Source organism: Nanorana parkeri, unplaced genomic scaffold (genome assembly GCF_000935625.1).
Source record: "Nanorana parkeri isolate BGI_ZX_2015 unplaced genomic scaffold, ASM93562v1 scaffold205, whole genome shotgun sequence".
In the NCBI taxonomy this organism is placed as follows: Eukaryota; Metazoa; Chordata; class Amphibia; order Anura; family Dicroglossidae; genus Nanorana; species Nanorana parkeri.
In genome coordinates, this window is record NW_017306473.1 from 625,103 (window position 1) to 648,327 (window position 23,225).

General features: G+C 39.5%; 1 protein-coding gene across 1 annotated transcript in view; it reads left to right on the plus strand.

The window, feature by feature from the left end:
* The first annotated feature begins 2,258 nt into the window (after positions 1–2,258).
* DOCK10 (dedicator of cytokinesis 10) overlaps positions 2,259–23,225 on the plus strand; it is a 203,496-nt gene continuing 182,529 nt past the window's right edge. Inside the window, exon 1 of the mRNA XM_018555626.1 lies at positions 2,259–2,507. Coding sequence (XP_018411128.1) covers positions 2,346–2,507 — 162 coding nt within the window. The 5' untranslated portion in view covers positions 2,259–2,345. The remainder of the gene's footprint in view (positions 2,508–23,225) is intronic.

Below are 23,225 nucleotides of genomic sequence, written 5' to 3' on the forward strand. Positions count from 1 at the left end.
TTGTTGTATATAGATGTCATCAGCACTCCAAATATGACAGAATACGTCAAGGTTTTAGTGAATCTTCATTTTTATTTTTGAAGTCACTTAAAGTGGAAACAAGCGCTTTCGGGGCCGCACAGGTTCCTGTTCATCAGGCTTAAAGTTCACTTTAAGATGGCTTATAGTTCACTATATACAACGATTTTACTTGATACGGCGCCATCCATAGTCACAAAAAAAATTAAAGTCCCCCAAAAAAAATTTCAAGTTACACATAAAGAATAAAAAAAAACAAAAACATTTTTTAAAGTCCCCACCCATACATACATGTGCAAACATGCGTCGGGGGCGCATAGGTTCAAAAACTACTATTGTGCCCATTACGCCGCACATGTTACATATCGCCGCGAACGTCGCAGTGAGAGCAATCATTCTTGGGCCATGAATCATTGATAACACTAAACTGATGAGCTGTAAAAGCTTTTAAAGCGTCGCCTATGGCCAATTTTGGGTATGGTAGTTTTCTGCAATTTCGCGGGTGCGCGCAATTTTAAAGCTTGACATGTTTGGTGTCTATTTACCCGACGTGACCCCGTCTTTTATATTTTACCAAAAAATTGGGTAATAATACATGTTTCCAAACATAATGTAAAAAAAACCTTTTTTTTCCCCAAACTTTTCAGTAATTTTTCCTAATCATAGTCAAAAATAATAAACCACAGTGGTGATTAAATACCACCAAAAGAAAGCTCTATCAGTCCCCAAAAAAATGGTATAAAATTCATTTTAGTACAGCATTGCATGACGGAATAAACGTCAGTCAAAGTACCACAGCGATGAATACTGAAAAATGGCCTGGCCAGGAAGGGGGTCTAAACACCTGGTCTTCAAGCGGTTAAAAAAGATGTAAAAATTGATCCTTGTAGTGGGGCTACCCCTGCACTGTGAGGGTAAGTGCTCGTTTTGGTCTAGGGGCAAAAATAAAGAAAATATACTCACCCGATCCTCAGTCCCGCTAGGGTGCTAGACCGGTCTCCATAGCCTCTATTTCCCTAGGCTCTGACAGTCTAAGGACCTGTGATATCATCACCTCTAATGCAGCTGCATTAGACATAAGGACGCAGAGGGACATTCCACAGCCAAAGCCCGGGGAAGGGCGGCAAGTGCTTACCACCGCAGGACTGAGGATCAGGTGATCATATTTTCTTTTTTTTAGCCCCTGGACTAAAACAAGCAGTTAACCCTCGCAGTGTGGTGGTAGTCCCACTGCAAGGGTTAATTTTTACATTTCCTGGATCTCTTCTTTAAGTAGTTCTCTGGGTAAGCTAGGGTAGATAGCAGAAACAGAAGCCTGTGATGGCATTCTCCAAGTTTTAATTGTGGACACAGCTGCCATTGTGGACACAGCTACTCATTGCACACAATGCAGTTCAGTCATCACTCCCACATCTATGGTGCTGTGAAAACGTCTTAGTACACCTGTTTTCACTGTCAGTAAAAGCACCTGTTCCTTTCACAATTGAAAAAAAACATGTATTATTGTTATACAGGATTTATATATCGCCAACAATTTTGCAATGCTTTACAACGTAAGGAAGACATTACAGTTACAATACAAATCAAGACAAGATGGTAGGGAGGGCCCTGCCCATGAGAGCTTACAATCTAAAAGTGTATAACAGGAAGCAGTGAGAAATCCCAGTTGAGTCTCTTTTGACTGTAATTATTTTTGACTTAAATTCTCCTTGAAAAGATAAAAGATGTGAAGCACTGTGTAAATTGTCGGTGATATATAAATACCAGTAATAAAGAAATAAGACATGAATGTTTAGTAATGTATTATGTTAATTTTACATCACCTTTCCCCTGCAGCGATATCTATAGCATAATAAAACAAAATCTAAGTTGTAGAATGCTTCAAAAGTCCCAAAATAACATCCAGAATAAATATTTGCCGTCCATTGTTACCGTTTGGAAGATTGGGCTATTTCCTGCTTTTTATTACCATGAAAATACATTTCTTCCAACACATGATTCTAATAGAAGCAGCGTGGAAATGCAGCTATCACTTGCTCTGTGGAAATAAAAAAAAAAAAAGCTTGGTCTTCTTTCGATTCAAGAATGATTTGGAGATGGTTTCATGCCCTGATGTCTGTGCAAGTGTTCAGTTACAGTAGATGAAGTCTTTTCCTCTAGCTGCATCCAAGCTATTTAGTTGTGATCAGATGATCAAGGCAGCAGGAACTGATTGGAGAGCTGTCTGGCTACAGCTGCAGTGTAGGCTGCTTTCAGGGACAAGGAGCCACTGTTGTACAAACATAGCATCAACATAGAAGTTATTTTGTGGGCTTCAGGATGCAGATATGGGCTGTGCTGCCAGCATTGTTCTGCTCCAAGCCTTTCGGTCTGTGGTACAGAGGAGCTGTCCCCATATTTGCACCAGAGGACAGGAGGATCTGTTACATGAGATTGTGCTACAGGATGATGTGGATGAAATAAGCAGACCGAGAACTCTGATCATAATGGTAGAGTATGCCTTCGCAAACTGTGACAGCGGCCACAGGATTATTTTGGATGGATACAGCTGTGTCATTTATTAATATTAGCATGCACATAGACGTAATCTGATTTAGCCTTCCTGCATTTCACTGCAATTTTTTAAATCACTGTTATATTTGAACATACTGTACACAGTATAGTGCTGATATATTTCCATTATGTAACACCGGACCATAGTTAGTGCGTGTCCTGAGTTTTCAATGCTATTTGTATGATCTTGTTTAGAGATTTATCTGTAAGAATGGATGCTGTGTAGTTGTGGCGTGAAGAGGATGACAGTAGTAATGTGATGGAGATTCTGTGTATTGGCTTTCTGTCGTTTAACCAGGCGACTCAAATTTTGGTTATCTGATACTTAATGCACTTATACTATAGCTTATTGAACATGTAAGAGTTTTTTATACTATACCTTACAGAACATGTCAGAGCTTTTTTATACTATACCTTATTGAACATGTCAGAGCTTTTTATACTATATCTTACTAAACATGTAAGAGTGTTTATACTATACCCTATTGAACATGTAATAGCTTTTTATACTATACCTTATTGAACATGTAAGAGTTTTTATACTATAACTTATGGAACATGTAAGAGTTGTTATACTCTACCTTACTGAACATGTAAGAGCTTTTTACGCTATACCTTTTTGGAAATGTGAGAGCTTTTTATACTACAGGCATTCCTCACTTAACGACCGAGTTCCGTTCCTACGACCAGGTCGTTAAACGAATTGGTCGTTAAGTGAGGAACTCTATACAGTACTGTACTGCATTAGTACAGTACTGTATAGCGTTGCAGATGTACAGTACCGAACAGTGTACTGTACATCGGCAATGAAAATACTTACCGGGACCCGCAGTGAAGATCGGAGGATGTCACTTCCGCCGGCGACACGTCGCACTGACGCTGACACGCGAGGTCGGAGGTCGCTCGGCGGCCCGTCGTAAGTGCGAGTGGTCGCAAAGCAGGTAAGTCGTTAACCGAGGAATGTCTGTATACCTTACTAAACATGTAAGAGCTTTTCATACTGTACCTTATAGGAAATGTGAGAGCTTTTTATACTGTACCTTATTCAACATGTAAGAGCTTTTCATACTATACCTTATTCAACATGTAAGGGCTTTTTATAATATACCTTATTGAACATGTAAGAGCTTTTTATAATATACCTTATTGAACATGTAAAGGCTTTTTATACTATACCTTATTGAACATGTAAGAACTTTTTATACTGTACCTTATTGAGCATGTAAGAGCTTTTTATACTATACCTTATTGAACATGTAAGAACTATTTATAATATACCTTATTCAACATGTAAGGGCTTTTCATACTATACCTTATTGAACATGTAAGAATTTTTTTATACTGTACCTTATTGAACATGTAAGAACTTTTTATACTGTACCTTATTGAACATGTAAAATCTTTTTATACTATACCTTACTCAACGTGTAAGATTTTTTTACTGTACCTTATTGGACCCGTAAGAGTTTTTTATACTATACCTTTATTGGACACATAAGAGCTTTTATTGGGAACCGTTTGCTGTCAGTGTGATATATTTAGATAATGTATTATTTTATTGCATTATTATACTGTTGTTATGGATATCAGTACAGATAACCAGGGAACTCATATTTTGGTTATCTGATACTTGATGCACTTGTATTAAACCCTAGTTTGACATGTAAGAGCTTTTTAAGGGAGCGGTTTGCTTTCAGTGTACTATATTTAGACATTGTGTTATTTTGTTATGCTTTTATATTATTGTTATTATAATATTGTTATGGATATCAGTTTTGTTTCTCGCTGGTGAAACGGAACACTGTGAAGTTTAGAAGTAATACGTTGTCATTTCTAACATTATAAGGACTTGCTAAAATCAAAAATCAACATGGAAACCAATGTAAATGTTTGTTTTACTGGAAAAGAGAGCTGTATAGTGAATATTCATGAGCTTAGTAGCTTCCAGCATTTACTAGCGCTGGAGAATTAAATGTAATTTATATGAATATTTTGCATACGACTGTTAATATAGACCTTTACTTTTCTTTTTTTCATAATTACAATCCATATAGTTTGTTATAAGCAAATGACAGAGCTGCCACTATACCGGGAATAAAGTACAGAACTATTCTCTCTGACAGTGTGCACCACATGTTGTTGTTGGCCTGCAGGCCACTCTTTTCCAGCGGTCCGGTCAAACACTGGCTAAGCTGCCGAATACCTCAGATCGATCAATAGACCTCTTCAATAAGGCAGAAAATATATTTGCCCATGGAAACTAATCAGGATTTATCTTTTTTAATGATCTTTTGCCAGCAATATGAAATCCCATTGGTTGTTAAATTTTAATGTACTATGCACATCACTACTTTTGCTGTTTTTTTTAAAGCTGAACTCCAGGAATTATCCTTTTTTTTTTTTTTTTTAAACTTACATTGGCCTAACTTGGTTGCATCTAATTCTTTATATCTCACATCTGGAGTGCTGCTGGGGATGCAGAAATTCCTTGTAGTAGCCAATGTTGGTCTACTCTGGGTCCTACTGAGTATCTTCCTTCCCATGTACCAGTGTGCATGGTCAAGGTTGCAATGAGCTTTGAGAAAAGGGGAATAGCTTGCCTGAATCTTTACAGTATTAGATTTTGGAAAGTCAGAAAAGTAAGATAGTGGCAACCACAAGGACTTAGCTAGCAGGACATTAAGGGGTAAAATGTGAATGTAAGGTGGAAAATTACATTATTTTGAACTAGGTCACCATGTGTATATGTGTTTTTAAGAGAGTTACCATTGTTTTTTTTGGTGTTCAATAGAAACATGTTTCTTTTTTCGGGGGGTGGGGGGGGGGAGGGGGAGTGTCTGTCTGAAGATGTAAAAGTTAACAGGCTAATGTAAATATTGTTACGTGTATTAAGGCTTTAAGGGTTTTCTTTTTTTTTTCAACTTGTGAGTTTACATGCACATAGTGGCAGCGATATTTGTCTACTACACATGCATGTTCTGCTTCGTTCTTTGTATTGTTGCATCCCTTTAATGTTGTCTGAGGCAGCATCTCTTTAGGTCACGTGGGGGGTGGGCAGCCCCCTTTCCGGCCAGAGCATCCATTATTTTGCTCAATAAAAATCTATCAGTCAGGTGTGACAGACCAAGAGCAATGTACTCACTGTGGCTAGGAATTTGTTTCAGCGGTTGTTCAGTGAGAGATTGCAGTACTTGCGGAAGCCACTAGAGGGAGCATCTACTGTATGTGTTATTATTATTATTATTATTACAGGTATTTATATAGCGCCGACAATTTACACAGCACTTTACATAGTTGCACATTCAGATCAGTCCCTACCCTGAAGGAGCTTACAGTCTAAGGTCCCTATCTCACATGCATGCAACAACTTAGAGAGGAGCCAATTAACCTACCATCATGTCTTTTGGAGTGTGGGAGGAAACTGGAGTACCCAGAGGAAATCCACGCAAGCACAGTGCTGCAAGGCAGAAGCGCTAACCACTACGCCACTGTGCTACCCAATACAGTAATAGAAGTATGGTATTGAAGAATGTTAAATGAAAGTTCCAGAAATATGATTTTATGGTAAACCCTTCGAAAATGTGTCAAAGTATGTGCTTCCTGAAAATACAGCATATTTATCATTTAACATATGGGGTTGATGTACTAATGGAATAACTGTTATATTGACCTATTGAACTTGAGGTTAGTATAAACATCTAAACTGGGACTAATATTTATTTAGTTCTTCATTAGCAAGATTCAGAGTAGATACACTGAATGACTAACAGCATTAAAATAGCATAAGTAATTTCTGAACATGAAATTACAAAACTACAAAATCCTTACCAATACTCAGAATTAACCTGGCACTGCATTCCTGGATCCATGTACAGTTTCCATTCAAATCTGGGAATTGTTAGAACATAAATTATTCAGGGTAATGTGATCATTTTGTCAATATTTCAGTCATTATTTATAATAGTAGTGGTAGGCCTTATAGTCTCAAGAGAGGTTCTTCCATCCATCTTTATTCCTAACAATTTTAACTGTTCTTGAATTTGGTAAGGTAAATCATTTTTGGCTTTTTATTAATTACATTAGTACTTATAATGCCTGAAGTTGGCTATGCAGCCTGCTCTCTCTGATAGATTTTCCCAGTTAAGACAGTACAAGCCAGCATGTGCGGTGTGACACAGTTCAGCAGAAACCTGGTAGTGGTGGTAGTTTGTCACTGATGTTAAGTTGCCATGTGGTCGGTGCTTAGGGTCCCCCATCCTGGGGAATTATGGCACCTCTGGCCCTGCTTTCCTTGACGATTTTCAGCTGTTTTTCCTTTATGTAGCTGGGGTGAGAGGTGGAGCATGTGAAGTGAGCAGCCCAAACAGAAAGTGCTCCTGTTGTGCCACTTCTAATAATGTAACACTTTTATCTGAAGTTGAATGTACCCAAGATTCCAGTACTTATTGCTCGACAAGTGGCAGTTGTATGAACTCCATGTGTAGCATAAAGATGACCTATTTGAAGGTCATGTGGGCAACTGGAAGAAGCGATCGACTTTGCCAAAAGAGAGATGAGGATGCAGAGTTGGTCGAGGTCTGGGAGGAAGCAGAAAGTCGAAAAGAACATGGGGAAGGAGTAAAGAAGTGCTGATGACTTTCTTTAATGGAAATTGTTGATTTTCCAACCATGAGGCCTGGAAGAGAGGTCGGTGGTTAATATCTGTACACAACTGGAGAAGCACTAGATGACTGCTGCTAAATTATATGTCTTTTTGATGATAAGATGAAGAGGCACTAGTACAGTGCTGTTAGAGTGGTGTCCTAGAGATATGTCCATGATGAACTGGAAAGGGACTAGTAAACTATTGTTAAAGTAATATACTAGAGACATCACATCCATGATAAACTGAAGAGGCACTAGTGGACTGCTGCTAAAGTGGTAGTCCTTAAAGTCTCAGGAGAGGTTCTTCTATCCATCTTTAATCCTATCAATTTTAACTGTTCTTGAATTTGATAAGGTAGATCATTATTGGCTTTTTATTGTCACAGTGAACTGACGAGGCAGTACTAGAGTGCTGTTAAAGTAGTGCCCTAAAGATTTGCTGTCCATGATGAACTGGAGAGCCCCCAATAAAGGGCTGATGAACCTAAGACCAAGTCAGGTCCTATCCATGATGGTGGAGGAAGGCATCTTGAGAGGATGTATGGTGAAGCATGTAGTTCTGGAGCACATGGTAACCATCTACTGCTGTCTTGGAGTTCTGGTGAAGTGTGTATTGATAAAGATCTTTCTCTGCTGTAGCACAGTTACTACAAAGCAAGTTGTTTAACTACTTTCTAATGTGTCAGCCTCCTTCTGGACCCTCAAGTATATATATCCAAACACTTTCTTAAAGCTAATCTTTGGGCTTACCGTTAGTTGGTAAAGTGGCCCCAGGTGTCAACAGATATAGATATTACTTCTAGAGCTCACTGGGAACCCTAAAACTCAGAAATGTAATATGCAAATATTAATCAAAGTGGCTTGCGTTATAAACCCAATTCTTTAGCCCACTTGCTTTTCCTATTGGCTAGAGAGGACACTCATCACATTTAGTGGCTAATAGCATGAAGGTGGAACAGAGTGCAATTATGTCAGTTTTGGTCGCTATTTACCTCACATTTTGCGGATCCCAGGGAGCTCTGAAAACAATCTGGAGTTGCCTGCTGATTTGTTTTAATATCAATAATCATAGCTAACGTCTAAATATAAAATTAGGAGTCTAAAATATTAATTTAAATTATGTGCAGGGTTACTTAATTCAACCAAATATGTACTTTAATTTCCTGTCCTGGTTTAGCGTATATTCTGAAATATAATCGGCCACTATCAATTACACTAGTACACTACTGTACACTTATCTTCCCCCCACCCTGCTAATCAGTCCTTTATGGATCCTTGATGAATACAGAAAGAGCAAAGCATAAATCACAGGGCCAGAACAGTGGCAGGTAATGTACATGGAATATAGGAGTGAACACCAGATGGAATGTATTATTAACATACTATCGCCATACTTATTAGTGTCACTCCTATGACTAATTACTGTAGCAGTTTGCACCAGGATTTTTTCTTGTGGCTGTAGAATATCTGAACGTGTAAACTGTACAAGTTGACACGTACAGTACCTTAGTCTGCTATGTTACATGAGTTACAACTGTTTCTATTATTCCAAAATGCAGTTTCAAGCGCTGAAAGCAGAGCAATGTAATACTAGATATAATGGAACACTGATTCCCATTGTTCAACTGTTCAGCAAATAGAAACCGCAACATAATATATTTCATGACTGTTTGCAGTCATTATAATTGCATCGTTTTGTAACTGCTGAGAAAGAAAGATTTCTGGTATGTATGATTAAAATTAAGAAATCAATAAATATCAATATATTCTACTTCAATAACTACAAAACACATTTGCAAATATATCAGTATAAATAGACTCATAAATGGCCTTTATCATCAGCTGCAATTCTGTGAGATGCAGAGCCAAGTTTCTTTAAAGTTGCCAAGCCACATGAACAGGCATAATTGTGTGTACTAGGAAGATGAAAATCCTCATTAGACTATTACAACTGAATTGAACCAGCTAGGCACCACTGTGTATGTGTGTGGGGTGGGCTGTGTACATGGATGGTGTCATGCGGCTGTTTTGTTTTCATACAACTATGGATGGTAACAACTACCTGAACATGTTGCATAACGTAATGGTGCCATAACTCGGGCAACAACCAGGGCCAACTTTGTCAAATTCCGGATTCTACAAGATGGGGTGCCTCCTCATTTTGCTTTGTCAATACCTTGAAAACACCCTCCCACGCCTTGGATTGGGCGAAGAAGCAGCCCAACGTAATGGAGTTAATCTCACAAGCCTTTATGGACATAGAGGCTAACCGGAAATGTTACTATGTGTCACTGTGTCGGTGACAGGATCCAGAAATGTTGCAACGTTGATGGAGGACATTTCAAGCACGAAAGAGACTAAACAGTGTCACGGTGCTGGGAATAGGTTCTAGGGATATTGCACCCAAGAGACTAAACACGAACCTTGCAGCACTGGGGGTCCCTGGTTCATATCCTTGGTTTCAAATCCTTGTCAGGACACTATCTGCAAGGAGTTTGCATGTTCTCCTTGTGCTTGCATGGGTTTCCTTCGGGTACTAAAGTTTCTTCCCACACTCCACAGACATGCTGGAATATTAATTGGCTCCTGTCTTAATCAGCCCTGTATGTATGTGGAATAGGGACCTTAGATTGTAGGCTCCTCGAGGGCAGGGACTGATGGGAATGTGCAGCATGTAAAGTGCTTTATAAGTTGTTGTCGCTATATAAATACCTGTAATAAATTAAAATAAAATGTCATGATTGTATCAGTAAAGTATACCTAATTTTGGCCCACCCTGCAAAGGCCCAGATTTTGAAAACATTTTCTGGAAGAACTATTGAATTTTGTTGAATGTTTTGGGTGGACTGAGAAAGGAATTATTTCTGTGCTGTGCTCATTTTTCAGCTGATCGTCCACTGTTATCTTACTGAAAGTTTATGATACCAAAAGTATCATAATGTCCGAAAATGTGGACAAAAAGTCAGTGCATGCCTAGCTTCTCACCTCCCTACTGGGTGCCGGTCTGAGTCCCCTCCAATTCCTGCTACTCTACCCTGCCAGTGTCGGCAAAGGCAGCTGCGATCCAAAGGGCACAGAGTGGCACGCAGCGGGGAGAAGCTGCGATGCCAAGCAGGGTGGTGTGGGGAGGAGACAGCTTACTGTGTCCCCAGTTATGAATGAACAGAAAGTGCTCTACATCACTTCCTGTTCATTCATGATTGTGGACATAGTAACTCATACTATCTCCAAAGATTATAAATGGACAGGGGCACTCAGTATAGAGGCTTCTTATTCATTCATAACAGGGGCTGCAGAAAAAGAGATTGTCCTCAATCTGTTTAGACCCCTGATAGTTCCCCAAAGCCCCTGACAGTAAAGTAAAAAAGAAAAAGAAAGAAAAAGAAAATAATGTAATACATTTAAAAAAGGTTGAACCAAAAAAAACGTCATTTTTGGTTTCGCCCTGACACATATTTTTTATTTTAGTTTTTGATTTCGGTCTAAAAATTCCATACAGTTCAGCCCTAGTAAACTACTTTTTATAGTATTTTTGGCATCATGCTTTATTGTATACCATTTTCTTAAGCCAATTTTTGTTTGTGAACCTCTTGTGAAGTTTCTTACCTGGAAATTATGCCAGTAACTGCAACCCTAAGCTACTGCCTTGGAATTAGCAGCAGTGTTGTCAGCCTAGCTTTCAAGCTTCTTCATTTTGCCTTTTGGACTTCTGATTAGACAGACCTAATAGGCAACCTAATGGCCAACTATATGAATTGCATACAGCAGGTTGAGAATGTACATGCACCTGTTACAACTCCACGTGTTTCTATGGAAGATCCACAAGAGGGCAGATGATCGCACATTTTTATCGTATGCCCTATAGTACATTTTGTTTTAGAATTTGTGGAAAACTCTCTTCAGTAGTGTGTGAAGGATCTCATTCATCAAGGTCATGGTATATTTGTAAAAAATAAATCAAGGCAACTGGACTCGCTGTATTTTTCTTGAAAACGTTTCGCTGATTATCCGGCTAGCTTTCTCAATTCAGAATGACTTCAGGGGTGTGGAAATTTAAAAAAAAACTACTTGTCCAAGGGCTAAAGTGGGGGCCAAATCTACTTGTCCTTCACGATAATCTACTTGTCCCAATACAAAAAATAGTTTTAATCAAAATATACAAAAATTATCTGGGAATAAAAATGGTGAATGTTGCTCCAATCAACATAATCTGTTAAACATAACCAGCATGGTGTCAGGAGGAGAGTGTAGAGGGACACAGAGATGATATAATCAGTCTGCTGCTTCTCCTCTCACTGTCCAGTCACAGGCTAGAGGTGGGGAGAAGACCTCCTACTGAATTTAAGCAAATTAACATTAGGTATCGTGTCTTGCCAAACAGGGCTGTGCTGTGTGGCACAGCTAAGTAAGTCTCAGGACTGGATGAGCAGAAATATAAATCATTTGGCAGGTAACTCAACTCTTATATATGTATTTTTAAAGCCGTACATCAAATACGTTTTCTTTTCAGAAATCATACATTCATACAGCTGGACATTCCATTACAGCTGTGCTAAAAATAGATTTTCTTTATATTATAGGCTGTTGAAGCTCCCAATGTCCTAATAATTTGTTTTAAAGCAATACTTGCATGGAAAAAACAACATTATCTCTATATGGCTTAGTGCTTAATGCTTCTGCCTTGCCGCACAGGGGGTCCTCTGGTTGAATCCTGGACAGTATCTGTATGGAGTATGGATGTTATTTCTCTCCTTGGGTGGGCTTTCTCTGGGTACTTTGGTTTCCTCCCACACTCCGAAGACATACTGGTAGGTGAATTAGCCCTAGAATGTGTCTGCAAGTGAGATAGGGACCTTAGATTGTAATCTCCTTGAGGGCAGGGACTGATATGAATAAATAGTATGTAAAGCGCTGTGTAAATTGTTGGTGCTATATAATTGCCTGTAGAATAATTGACATTGCCCCCTCAGCTTTGTCAATGTGCAAAAATATTATTATGTTATAACCTGATTTATAAAGCTTATCTCTATCCAATCCATTTTGTGGCAGCATTGGGGATTCCAACTGATAAAGCCTCTTACTGCTGGTGGCGTTCTGGGCATTCTGGTTATGTGATGTCAGCAACATGCACCTCAAATACAAATCTGTTTGTGTTTAAGATGTTCCTGTCATAATGGAAATATGGGGGCTGTCAATGGTGGCTGACAGTCTCCTTTTGTAGCATCACGTCTTATGGATTCTCAGAAAATGTATGAAACTAGTGAATTTTGACATCCCTACCTGCATCTTCTGGGTCAGTGATTCAAAAAGTAACAAAGCTAAGGGATGCGGGGGGAAACCAAGGTACCTGCTAGATTTAAAGCACTGGCAGCTTCCATAATTCTAAATGAGCAGATCAAGAAACTTCAGCGGCAATAAGGGCCACATGAAACCATGATAGTGTATGTATCGTAATAATAAGTAAAAGTTGTGTAGTCTGTAATACGATTTACACAGGGTTATTGGCACTAGCATCTGTGGTGTGTAATTATATTGAGTTCAAATGGGGATTTATTTCCAAACCTGCGTTTATTCAAAAACAGTGCAAGGTTCAGAGTAAAGTAATTCACAGTAACCCCAATCAGAATTCAGTTTACTAAAGCAAGACCTGCATATTTTTTGATTGCTCCTTTTGGTTATTGCATTTTTTTGTTTTTACCCTATTCTGTTTTACTGAATCAGCCCATTGTTTTTCTCTAGTGTGATTATAGTGCAAGGTTCTCTGTTAAAGAATCAGAAACCTAAAAATATTTCCACTAGCTTTCTTGAACCAACTAAGACCAGCGAGGGGGAATAATATTTGAATCTTGATAGGTGTGTGTTCAAAAGCATTAATATCACATGTCAAAAGATTCTCAGCTGGTGTGTTGGATTCTGAAACAACAGTGGCTGTACTTTGGGATGCTCCCAGATTCCTATATCTGTAATAAAACTGTATTACCACTTTTTGCACTTGTAGCCCTTACTTGAAATTCATGGCAGTTAATGAAGCTAGGAACAGATCTGTAAGCCTACTGGGGTCATCTAAAAATGTACCTAACAAATGTTTCCGGTACAGCATAGCATTAGCAAACCTGCTGTCCCAACCTAATCTAATCCTTGGGTTTCTAATTTACAAACTTGTCTTGAATCCCCATCTGCTATGTTGGAGAAGTAGTTCACTCTTGGCATTGAATCAGAAGAAAATGAGCATAATATAGAACTACATTCATTCTGCACTCATCTGACTACATTAAATAAAGTTTTAGGGTAGGGAACTGAGTAATAGGAAATCATCTAATATACAGAGCCAGTACAAAAGTTAACCTTTCAAACTTTGTATCTGTACCAACCCCCCTCCTTACTTCTTTTTTTTCCTCGTACTTTAGACCTAATGACCAAAGGCAGTCTAAGCTCTATTTTCCATGTAGCGTCAGTGAAACCATACAGTATGTGCTAAATGTAACACAGATGTGAAATCCATATTGTTACCCCAGTGTACTCATTGCATCAGTTCACCCAAAAGCAATGAATGTTGCTCTAAGTATGCTCCAAGTCACTTAATTCGTTATCAAGGATCCTGTCTATAGTTGCTATCTCCCCATACAGTATCAGTATGTACCCAGGCAGGGCTGGTGACTGGTTTACTTAAGTTTAAACATATTGTTCAACTCTGAGCTTTATCACTAGTAGCAAACATTATCATAAAGTCAAGGAACATGACTCTTTATATAGAACTATAGTTTTGGTATTGTATGATATATTTGAAATGTATGCAGTAAATCACTAGCTACTACCAGAGGCTCTCAAAGGCATGTCATGTGTTTTGAATGCTTTGTTTCCTATATCATGTCACAGGCATCTGTCTCTATTTGTAGTTCTTGCGAATCCTAGAGGAAATGAATGTACAATATACATAAGATGGCATGTGTCTATGTCACTAAGCAATTAATTACAGAGCACAAATCATGATTGATATTATTTAATGGGCCATCTTATAATCTGTGCATTTTACAATTCCCGCAACTACTTAATGTACCAGAAAACAGCTGGATACAAGCAATTAATACACCCAGTTTGGGCTTGTGACTTTTTTTTTCTGTTCCTTATCCTCTCTTCCTATGACACTGGAAGAGATACCATAGAAAATCTTCATGTGATCCTTCATCCAGTACTCATGTGCTACTCTGTCCACATCAGCTGAGAGATATGTTGGGTCCTGGCATTTATAAGTTATAAGTGATAATAGACAGATATCTCCTTGCTTGTCTCCACTTTGTTCCGCTTCTTTCTGAAAGTTCTGGTGTCTTAAGAGTACAGGTCAGGATATTTTTGAAATTGCTAAATTCACCATAAGCACCTTTATCTCCTTCCCATTCAATAGTAGAGAAGCCAATATGCAGTATTGTGACACCACAAAAATCGTATTAACACAATAGGGGTCTATTCACCGAAGGAAGCCGTAGCTTCTGCTGATCCTTCGGCTAGCTTCGGCCCCAGGACCCCTTCGGTTCAGTAGAACCGAAGGGCTGCTGTACCGCCTATTCAGTATAAACCCGTACAGCTCCCGAAGTAGGCCAAGCTGCTCAGTCGAGCCGAAGGCATATGACTGAGCCGAGGTGAAAGCTGGAGTGGCCTGCCGACAGCCTGCTTCTGACAGCTAGCGGGGCCAGCCGTCTTCTCACGGCTGGCTCCAGCCACATTCAGAGAGATCAGCGTCCCTGGTTACCAGCTAACCAGGGATGCTGTCGTTACACACTGAGAGTGGCCTCTCCATGTTCTCAGTGTGTAATGACAGATGACGTTCCTGATAACCTGGTAACCAGAAACGCCATCTGTCATTCCTCCCCCGGACACTATGGGAGTCTAATAGGCTTGCGGCCACCCGGGAGAGAAACACTATCTCCCAGAAAGGTTCACTCTGCTTGATTGAGCAGAGTAAACCTTTCACTGCTCTGTTTTTTTTTCTTCTGACATCGGAGCCGTTGGCTGCCGTCAGAAGAAAAAAAAAAGAAATCACCATAGGAATACATAGCTAGATTCCTATTGCCTATTTCAATTTGCAATAGCCAATAGCAAACTAGCTATTGCACCCGCCCCCCGGTGCTGTCAATCAGCAGAGGGGGACCTGCAGTTCTCCATCAGGTCCCCCTCTGGTGATTGACAGCAGCAGAGGGTGGGTGCAATAACTAGTTTGCTATTGGCTATTGCAAAGTGACATGGCTAATAGGAATCTAGCTATGCATTCCTATGGTGTGTTGGTTTTTTGGGTTTTGTTTTTTTTTGACGGCAGCAGAACCACCCGGCCAATGGAAAACAGTTGGGCGGAGCTAGCTGTCACTGCTAGCTCCACACAAGCGTTTTTCTAATCCTTTTTTTTTTTTCTACTTTTTTAACAATTTTTCTATTCTGCTCGGTCCCGATTTTATACGGCTGGAATCAGCCGTACCAGCCTGAAGTGAATGGCCGAACAGCGTTTGGTCACTTCGCTTGGGGTTGGTTAGTCACTCGGCTGCCTACGGCAGCTTAGTGAATAGACCCCAACAGTCTTTACATTTTTAACATGTGTCTGACTGTTAAAGGTAAGAGACTGCATAAACCCTAAGGCCTTGTTCACACCAAGCGCGGAGCAGATCCGGACCAGAGCAGGTGCAGACCGGATCAAAACTGCGTCCAATGTATTCCTATGGTATTTTGACCTCCAGTTCACATCGCAGCGTGCGGATACAGACCAGATCCAGACCGGATGAAAAAAATGTGGCAAGCCCTATTTTACCTGCTCTGGATCTGGTCTGGAACGCATCAAAAACGCAAAAACGCATCAATAACGCATGCAAGTGCCTGAAAGCCCATGTTAAACTTTTTTTTTACCCAAAACCGGCCCTAAACGCATCAAAAACGCATCAAAAACGCGTCTAAAACGCGGCACAACCCACTGCACTGCGTGTGCAGAAACCTGACCGGATCTGGTCTGCATTTGGTGTGAACAAGGCCTAAGGGTGTTTTAAAAGGCTGTTTTCTTATTATCGGATTGTGTTGGTTTATGTAACAAGGGCAGATTGGATGCAAATACTGAATCTAATTCAGACCATTTAAGGGGCACATTTTCTTGGGATATCGAGTGCACAGCTTTTGGTGAGGCATGGTGATGTCAACTACTCAAAGCATCAGAAACAGAGGCCGAGGTGAGTATTTTTTTCTATTTTTTTCCCACTAGTTTTATTTTAAAACACAACCCCTGCACTGCAAGGGTTAACTGCTTGTTTTGGCCTAGGGGCTAAAATATAGAAAATATACACCGTTGATCCTAAGTCCTGCAGCAGTGAGTGCTCACCTATCTCCCCCTCCACTCTGGTGGTGAAATGTCCCTTATGTAGATGTATTAGACATGATGGGTCCCTAGACCGCTGGAGCCTGGGACAGAAGAGGCTGTGGGGACTGGTCTAGCAGCCAAGCGGGACTGAGAATCAGATGGGAATATTTCTTTATTTTAGCCCCTACACCAATACTGTGCTTTTCTCTTTTTTTTTGTCTTTTGTGCTTTTCATTGTGTTTAGTGTCGAGGGTCATTGGGTGCGTCGTTCATAACTGCCGTGAATCTACATCACTGGATGACATGACTGTTGTTGGGACATTATTTGGGGATTTTTCTTTAATAAAGGACTTTTTCGAAACATGGCGACTGATTGCAAGGAAGCCCAGTACCAACAGCACTGGATACCGTGCATGTGCTTCTCCCCATACACCTGCTATCTTGCTGGCCACAAGGGTAGGTGCCTAACTCCCCTGTCTCTCCCTGAGATGCTGAAGCTAAGCTGCTGTAGGATCTTCCAAGCCGCAGGCAGAGATGGGTTTACAGCAACTTTATCAGAGTCTGTCTCCTCTCCATCTTGTTTGGTATGACTGTCACAGGTATGGACATAGCAGTTGTTCTGCATGATACAAAAGACACATTGTATACTTTCCTTACTCCGCGAAAAATGTTATGCTAGTTATCATGTGCATTGGATACACCCTTTCCCAAAATAGTCACTTGTACAATGTTTTCATAGAGGAATCTCCACTTTTGATTGTTGTATCTATGTATGTATATAGGAGATGTAGCATTTTATAATATTACTCTAAGCTTTGCAATTGATTGATTGTGTTGTTTCATGGATTCGGAGGGAATGGTGTATTTTGAGTTTTCAAATCCATAGTAGACCTTTATTAAGGGTAAGGATCTGGTGTGGATTTGGGGGATCCCACAAGTTGTTGTTTTTTGCATGAGGTCTCCCTTTAAAATTCATACCAGACCCCTGTTTAGAATAAATACCTGATATGTTATAGATTTTTGAGGAACAACCCAGGCAAAAAAAAAAATACATGGAGTCTCCGCTTTACATTAATGTCCATAGTCTGGGCACAGTCACACTCGGTTGGGTGCAAATAACTGTGATGCAGATCAAATGTTTCTAGTTACCATAGTGCATATTTTTTTGTGAAATGACATGCTTTGCAAAGTCATTGCAGTATTTTCAGACCATATTAATACTTTAAGATGATTTAAAGTGGCTCTTGAACTTGAAATGACAGCTTTACTTTTCATGACCCCACATACTACTGTCCATACAATACACACACATAATTATCTGAAGGATCAACATATGACTCAGACTGATTTGATGTACAGTATTATTAAAAGTTGATGTGTGTTTTGCACGACAGTGACCTCATAATTATTGTAAAATGACTTGTTGTTTCCTTATTAATATATACTTAGATATTAAATTATCCATGTTTCCCAGGCACAGGTTATTGTGAGGCACATTTATGGAAAAAAAAAGAAAAGCACAGTATTTTAACTTTACATAGCTACTGTATACATTAAAAGAACACTACATTAAAACAAAAAAACTATGCAGTGAACTCGTTCTTCATTTTAATCTTTTAAAAGTCTGAGTGAATGCCTGTTTGCCCACATAGACTTTACATGTATTCATAGCTTAAAGTAGAACTGAAGCCGAAACTTTTTTTTTTAGTTTTGGATAGAGTAAGAGAGGATTCTAACCCCTGTTAGCTATTTTCCGACCTGTATCCCGTTATTCAGATTTTCCCTCACCTCCTGTTCGGTAGCCACAACAGGAAGTGAGAGGAAATCCCTCCAACGAGAGAGAAGTCCTGGTGGTCAGCAGGATCACCGGAACTAATGTCCCCATTGGAAATGTTCGCATCTATTCCAATGTGGGACCCAAAATGTGGGATTTTCTTTCACTTTCAAACATAACTGTCACAAAGCACCAGAGAGGGTGAATGTCCCTAACGGGACACAGACAACAATAAAAACCTGGGGTTCTAAGTCCTCTCAACTCTTTCCAAAACTAACTCAAAAAGTTTGTGCTTAAGTTGCACTTTTAGTCTGATAGCCGACTGCCCTTTTGTCCTTTTCTGTCACTTTTTGTCTTTCTTATCCCTATACTTCTTCCCTGCACTTACTCTTTTGTCTACAGCCACCAGAAGGGGTTCTTTCACATTTTATTTGTACAGTTTATTAGCTGTGCCACAAGTTGGTGAGATATTCCATGTCTTTTTTAAAGCCTTCTTGACCTTAATCTTGCTATTATGTCTGTATCCTCACATGTTTTTGGTATGCGTCTACTCTCTAATTGTCCATCACATCTCAACTCATTGGGTAATTGTATTGCATCAGCATGTTTGTAAAGATTACTTAGGCATTCTTGTATTTCAGTTTTTCAGTACTGTGGATATGGGCTTTCTCTATCAGTTCTTGTAAAATAGTAAAAATATTGAAATAGAAAGTAGAAAAAGTTCTGCCTACTCGCATATAACTTAAAGTGACGTTAAACCCTTAGATTTTTTAACATAAAACAATACTGTAATGTGTGCCTTACTGTAATCCATGGTGGTTTCCCTTCTCTTTGCTGCTCTTCCTTTTTGAATCTGTATCTCTTCTCATGCTGGGCAGAACTTTTGTTTTGCAGCAGACTGCCTTGTCTCTGAAATGGATACATGGTGTCTGTGTGTAGGTTCACAACCTGGGCCAGCACTACAGGAAGAGGCACTCAGCTGCAAAGGGAAGTTCTCCCCAAGCATGAGAAGAGATACAGATTTAAAAGGAAGAGCAGCAAAGAGAAGGGAAACTACCATGGATTACATTAAGGCACACATTACAGTATTGGTTGATGTTAAAAAATCTGAGGGTTTAATGTAACTTTAAACCCTCCCTTTTAGCTGTGGGTGCTGGCAATCTCTGGGTTCCTCAAACTGTCTGCAAAAGAAAGTAGTAAAGTCGTGCACCACTGATCGTTTGTGTACAAAAACTTTCTTCTGTCAGCAGTGACAAAAACACACCACCCACATCCTCCCTTTCATGCATTTCACACCCTACTCCTACTCACACATTAATCCTAGAGCAGAGCTACCTGCTTAGTACTTGAATATTTGATCTGGGCATTGTTGTAGTGCATTAAACCAGTGTTTCTCAACTTGTTTTCAGTCATATAGTAGCCTTTAAAATGATGCAACATCTCATAGCAACCCAGTCTAAAATGTAAAAAACATCAATGTAAAAATGTAAAAAAAAATTGTTTGGTTCCTCCGAAAATTTATACCACACCCTCATCGCAGAATGGGGTCCGGTATGGAGTTTAAGGAGGATTCCATGCAAAAAAAAATAAAAAATAAACAGCATCAAAAACGCGTCTAAAACGCGGCACAACCCACTGCACTGCGTGTGCAGAAACCTGACCGGATCTGGTCTGCATTTGGTGTGAACAAGGCCTAAGGGTGTTTTAAAAGGCTGTTTTCTTATTATCGGATTGTGTTGGTTTATGTAACAAGGGCAGATTGGATGCAAATACTGAATCTAATTCAGACCATTTAAGGGGCACATTTTCTTGGGATATCGAGTGCACAGCTTTTGGTGAGGCATGGTGATGTCAACTACTCAAAGCATCAGAAACAGAGGCCGAGGTGAGTATTTTTTTCTATTTTTTTCCCACTAGTTTTATTTTAAAACACAACCCCTGCACTGCAAGGGTTAACTGCTTGTTTTGGCCTAGGGGCTAAAATATAGAAAATATACACAGTTGATCCTAAGTCCTGCAGCAGTGAGTGCTCACCTATCTCCCCCTCCACTCTGGTGGTGAAATGTCCCTTATGTAGATGTATTAGACATGATGGGTCCCTAGACCGCTGGAGCCTGGGACAGAAGAGGCTGTGGGGACTGGTCTAGCAGCCAAGCGGGACTGAGAATCAGATGGGAATATTTCTTTATTTTAGCCCCTACACCAATACTGTGCTTTTCTCTTTTTTTTTGTCTTTTGTGCTTTTCATTGTGTTTAGTGTCGAGGGTCATTGGGTGCGTCGTTCATAACTGCCGTGAATCTACATCACTGGATGACATGACTGTTGTTGGGACATTATTTGGGGATTTTTCTTTAATAAAGGACTTTTTCGAAACATGGCGACTGATTGCAAGGAAGCCCAGTACCAACAGCACTGGATACCGTGCATGTGCTTCTCCCCATACACCTGCTATCTTGCTGGCCACAAGGGTAGGTGCCTAACTCCCCTGTCTCTCCCTGAGATGCTGAAGCTAAGCTGCTGTAGGATCTTCCAAGCCGCAGGCAGAGATGGGTTTACAGCAACTTTATCAGAGTCTGTCTCCTCTCCATCTTGTTTGGTATGACTGTCACAGGTATGGACATAGCAGTTGTTCTGCATGATACAAAAGACACATTGTATACTTTCCTTACTCCGCGAAAAATGTTATGCTAGTTATCATGTGCATTGGATACACCCTTTCCCAAAATAGTCACTTGTACAATGTTTTCATAGAGGAATCTCCACTTTTGATTGTTGTATCTATGTATGTATATAGGAGATGTAGCATTTTATAATATTACTCTAAGCTTTGCAATTGATTGATTGTGTTGTTTCATGGATTCGGAGGGAATGGTGTATTTTGAGTTTTCAAATCCATAGTAGACCTTTATTAAGGGTAAGGATCTGGTGTGGATTTGGGGGATCCCACAAGTTGTTGTTTTTTGCATGAGGTCTCCCTTTAAAATTCATACCAGACCCCTGTTTAGAATAAATACCTGATATGTTATAGATTTTTGAGGAACAACCCAGGCAAAAAAAAAAATACATGGAGTCTCCGCTTTACATTAATGTCCATAGTCTGGGCACAGTCACACTCGGTTGGGTGCAAATAACTGTGATGCAGATCAAATGTTTCTAGTTACCATAGTGCATATTTTTTTGTGAAATGACATGCTTTGCAAAGTCATTGCAGTATTTTCAGACCATATTAATACTTTAAGATGATTTAAAGTGGCTCTTGAACTTGAAATGACAGCTTTACTTTTCATGACCCCACATACTACTGTCCATACAATACACACACATAATTATCTGAAGGATCAACATATGACTCAGACTGATTTGATGTACAGTATTATTAAAAGTTGATGTGTGTTTTGCACGACAGTGACCTCATAATTATTGTAAAATGACTTGTTGTTTCCTTATTAATATATACTTAGATATTAAATTATCCATGTTTCCCAGGCACAGGTTATTGTGAGGCACATTTATGGAAAAAAAAAGAAAAGCACAGTATTTTAACTTTACATAGCTACTGTATACATTAAAAGAACACTACATTAAAACAAAAAAACTATGCAGTGAACTCGTTCTTCATTTTAATCTTTTAAAAGTCTGAGTGAATGCCTGTTTGCCCACATAGACTTTACATGTATTCATAGCTTAAAGTAGAACTGAAGCCGAAACTTTTTTTTTTAGTTTTGGATAGAGTAAGAGAGGATTCTAACCCCTGTTAGCTATTTTCCGACCTGTATCCCGTTATTCAGATTTTCCCTCACCTCCTGTTCGGTAGCCACAACAGGAAGTGAGAGGAAATCCCTCCAACGAGAGAGAAGTCCTGGTGGTCAGCAGGATCACCGGAACTAATGTCCCCATTGGAAATGTTCGCATCTATTCCAATGTGGGACCCAAAATGTGGGATTTTCTTTCACTTTCAAACATAACTGTCACAAAGCACCAGAGAGGGTGAATGTCCCTAACGGGACACAGACAACAATAAAAACCTGGGGTTCTAAGTCCTCTCAACTCTTTCCAAAACTAACTCAAAAAGTTTGTGCTTAAGTTGCACTTTTAGTCTGATAGCCGACTGCCCTTTTGTCCTTTTCTGTCACTTTTTGTCTTTCTTATCCCTATACTTCTTCCCTGCACTTACTCTTTTGTCTACAGCCACCAGAAGGGGTTCTTTCACATTTTATTTGTACAGTTTATTAGCTGTGCCACAAGTTGGTGAGATATTCCATGTCTTTTTTAAAGCCTTCTTGACCTTAATCTTGCTATTATGTCTGTATCCTCACATGTTTTTGGTATGCGTCTACTCTCTAATTGTCCATCACATCTCAACTCATTGGGTAATTGTATTGCATCAGCATGTTTGTAAAGATTACTTAGGCATTCTTGTATTTCAGTTTTTCAGTACTGTGGATATGGGCTTTCTCTATCAGTTCTTGTAAAATAGTAAAAATATTGAAATAGAAAGTAGAAAAAGTTCTGCCTACTCGCATATAACTTAAAGTGACGTTAAACCCTTAGATTTTTTAACATAAAACAATACTGTAATGTGTGCCTTACTGTAATCCATGGTGGTTTCCCTTCTCTTTGCTGCTCTTCCTTTTTGAATCTGTATCTCTTCTCATGCTGGGCAGAACTTTTGTTTTGCAGCAGACTGCCTTGTCTCTGAAATGGATACATGGTGTCTGTGTGTAGGTTCACAACCTGGGCCAGCACTACAGGAAGAGGCACTCAGCTGCAAAGGGAAGTTCTCCCCAAGCATGAGAAGAGATACAGATTTAAAAGGAAGAGCAGCAAAGAGAAGGGAAACTACCATGGATTACATTAAGGCACACATTACAGTATTGGTTGATGTTAAAAAATCTGAGGGTTTA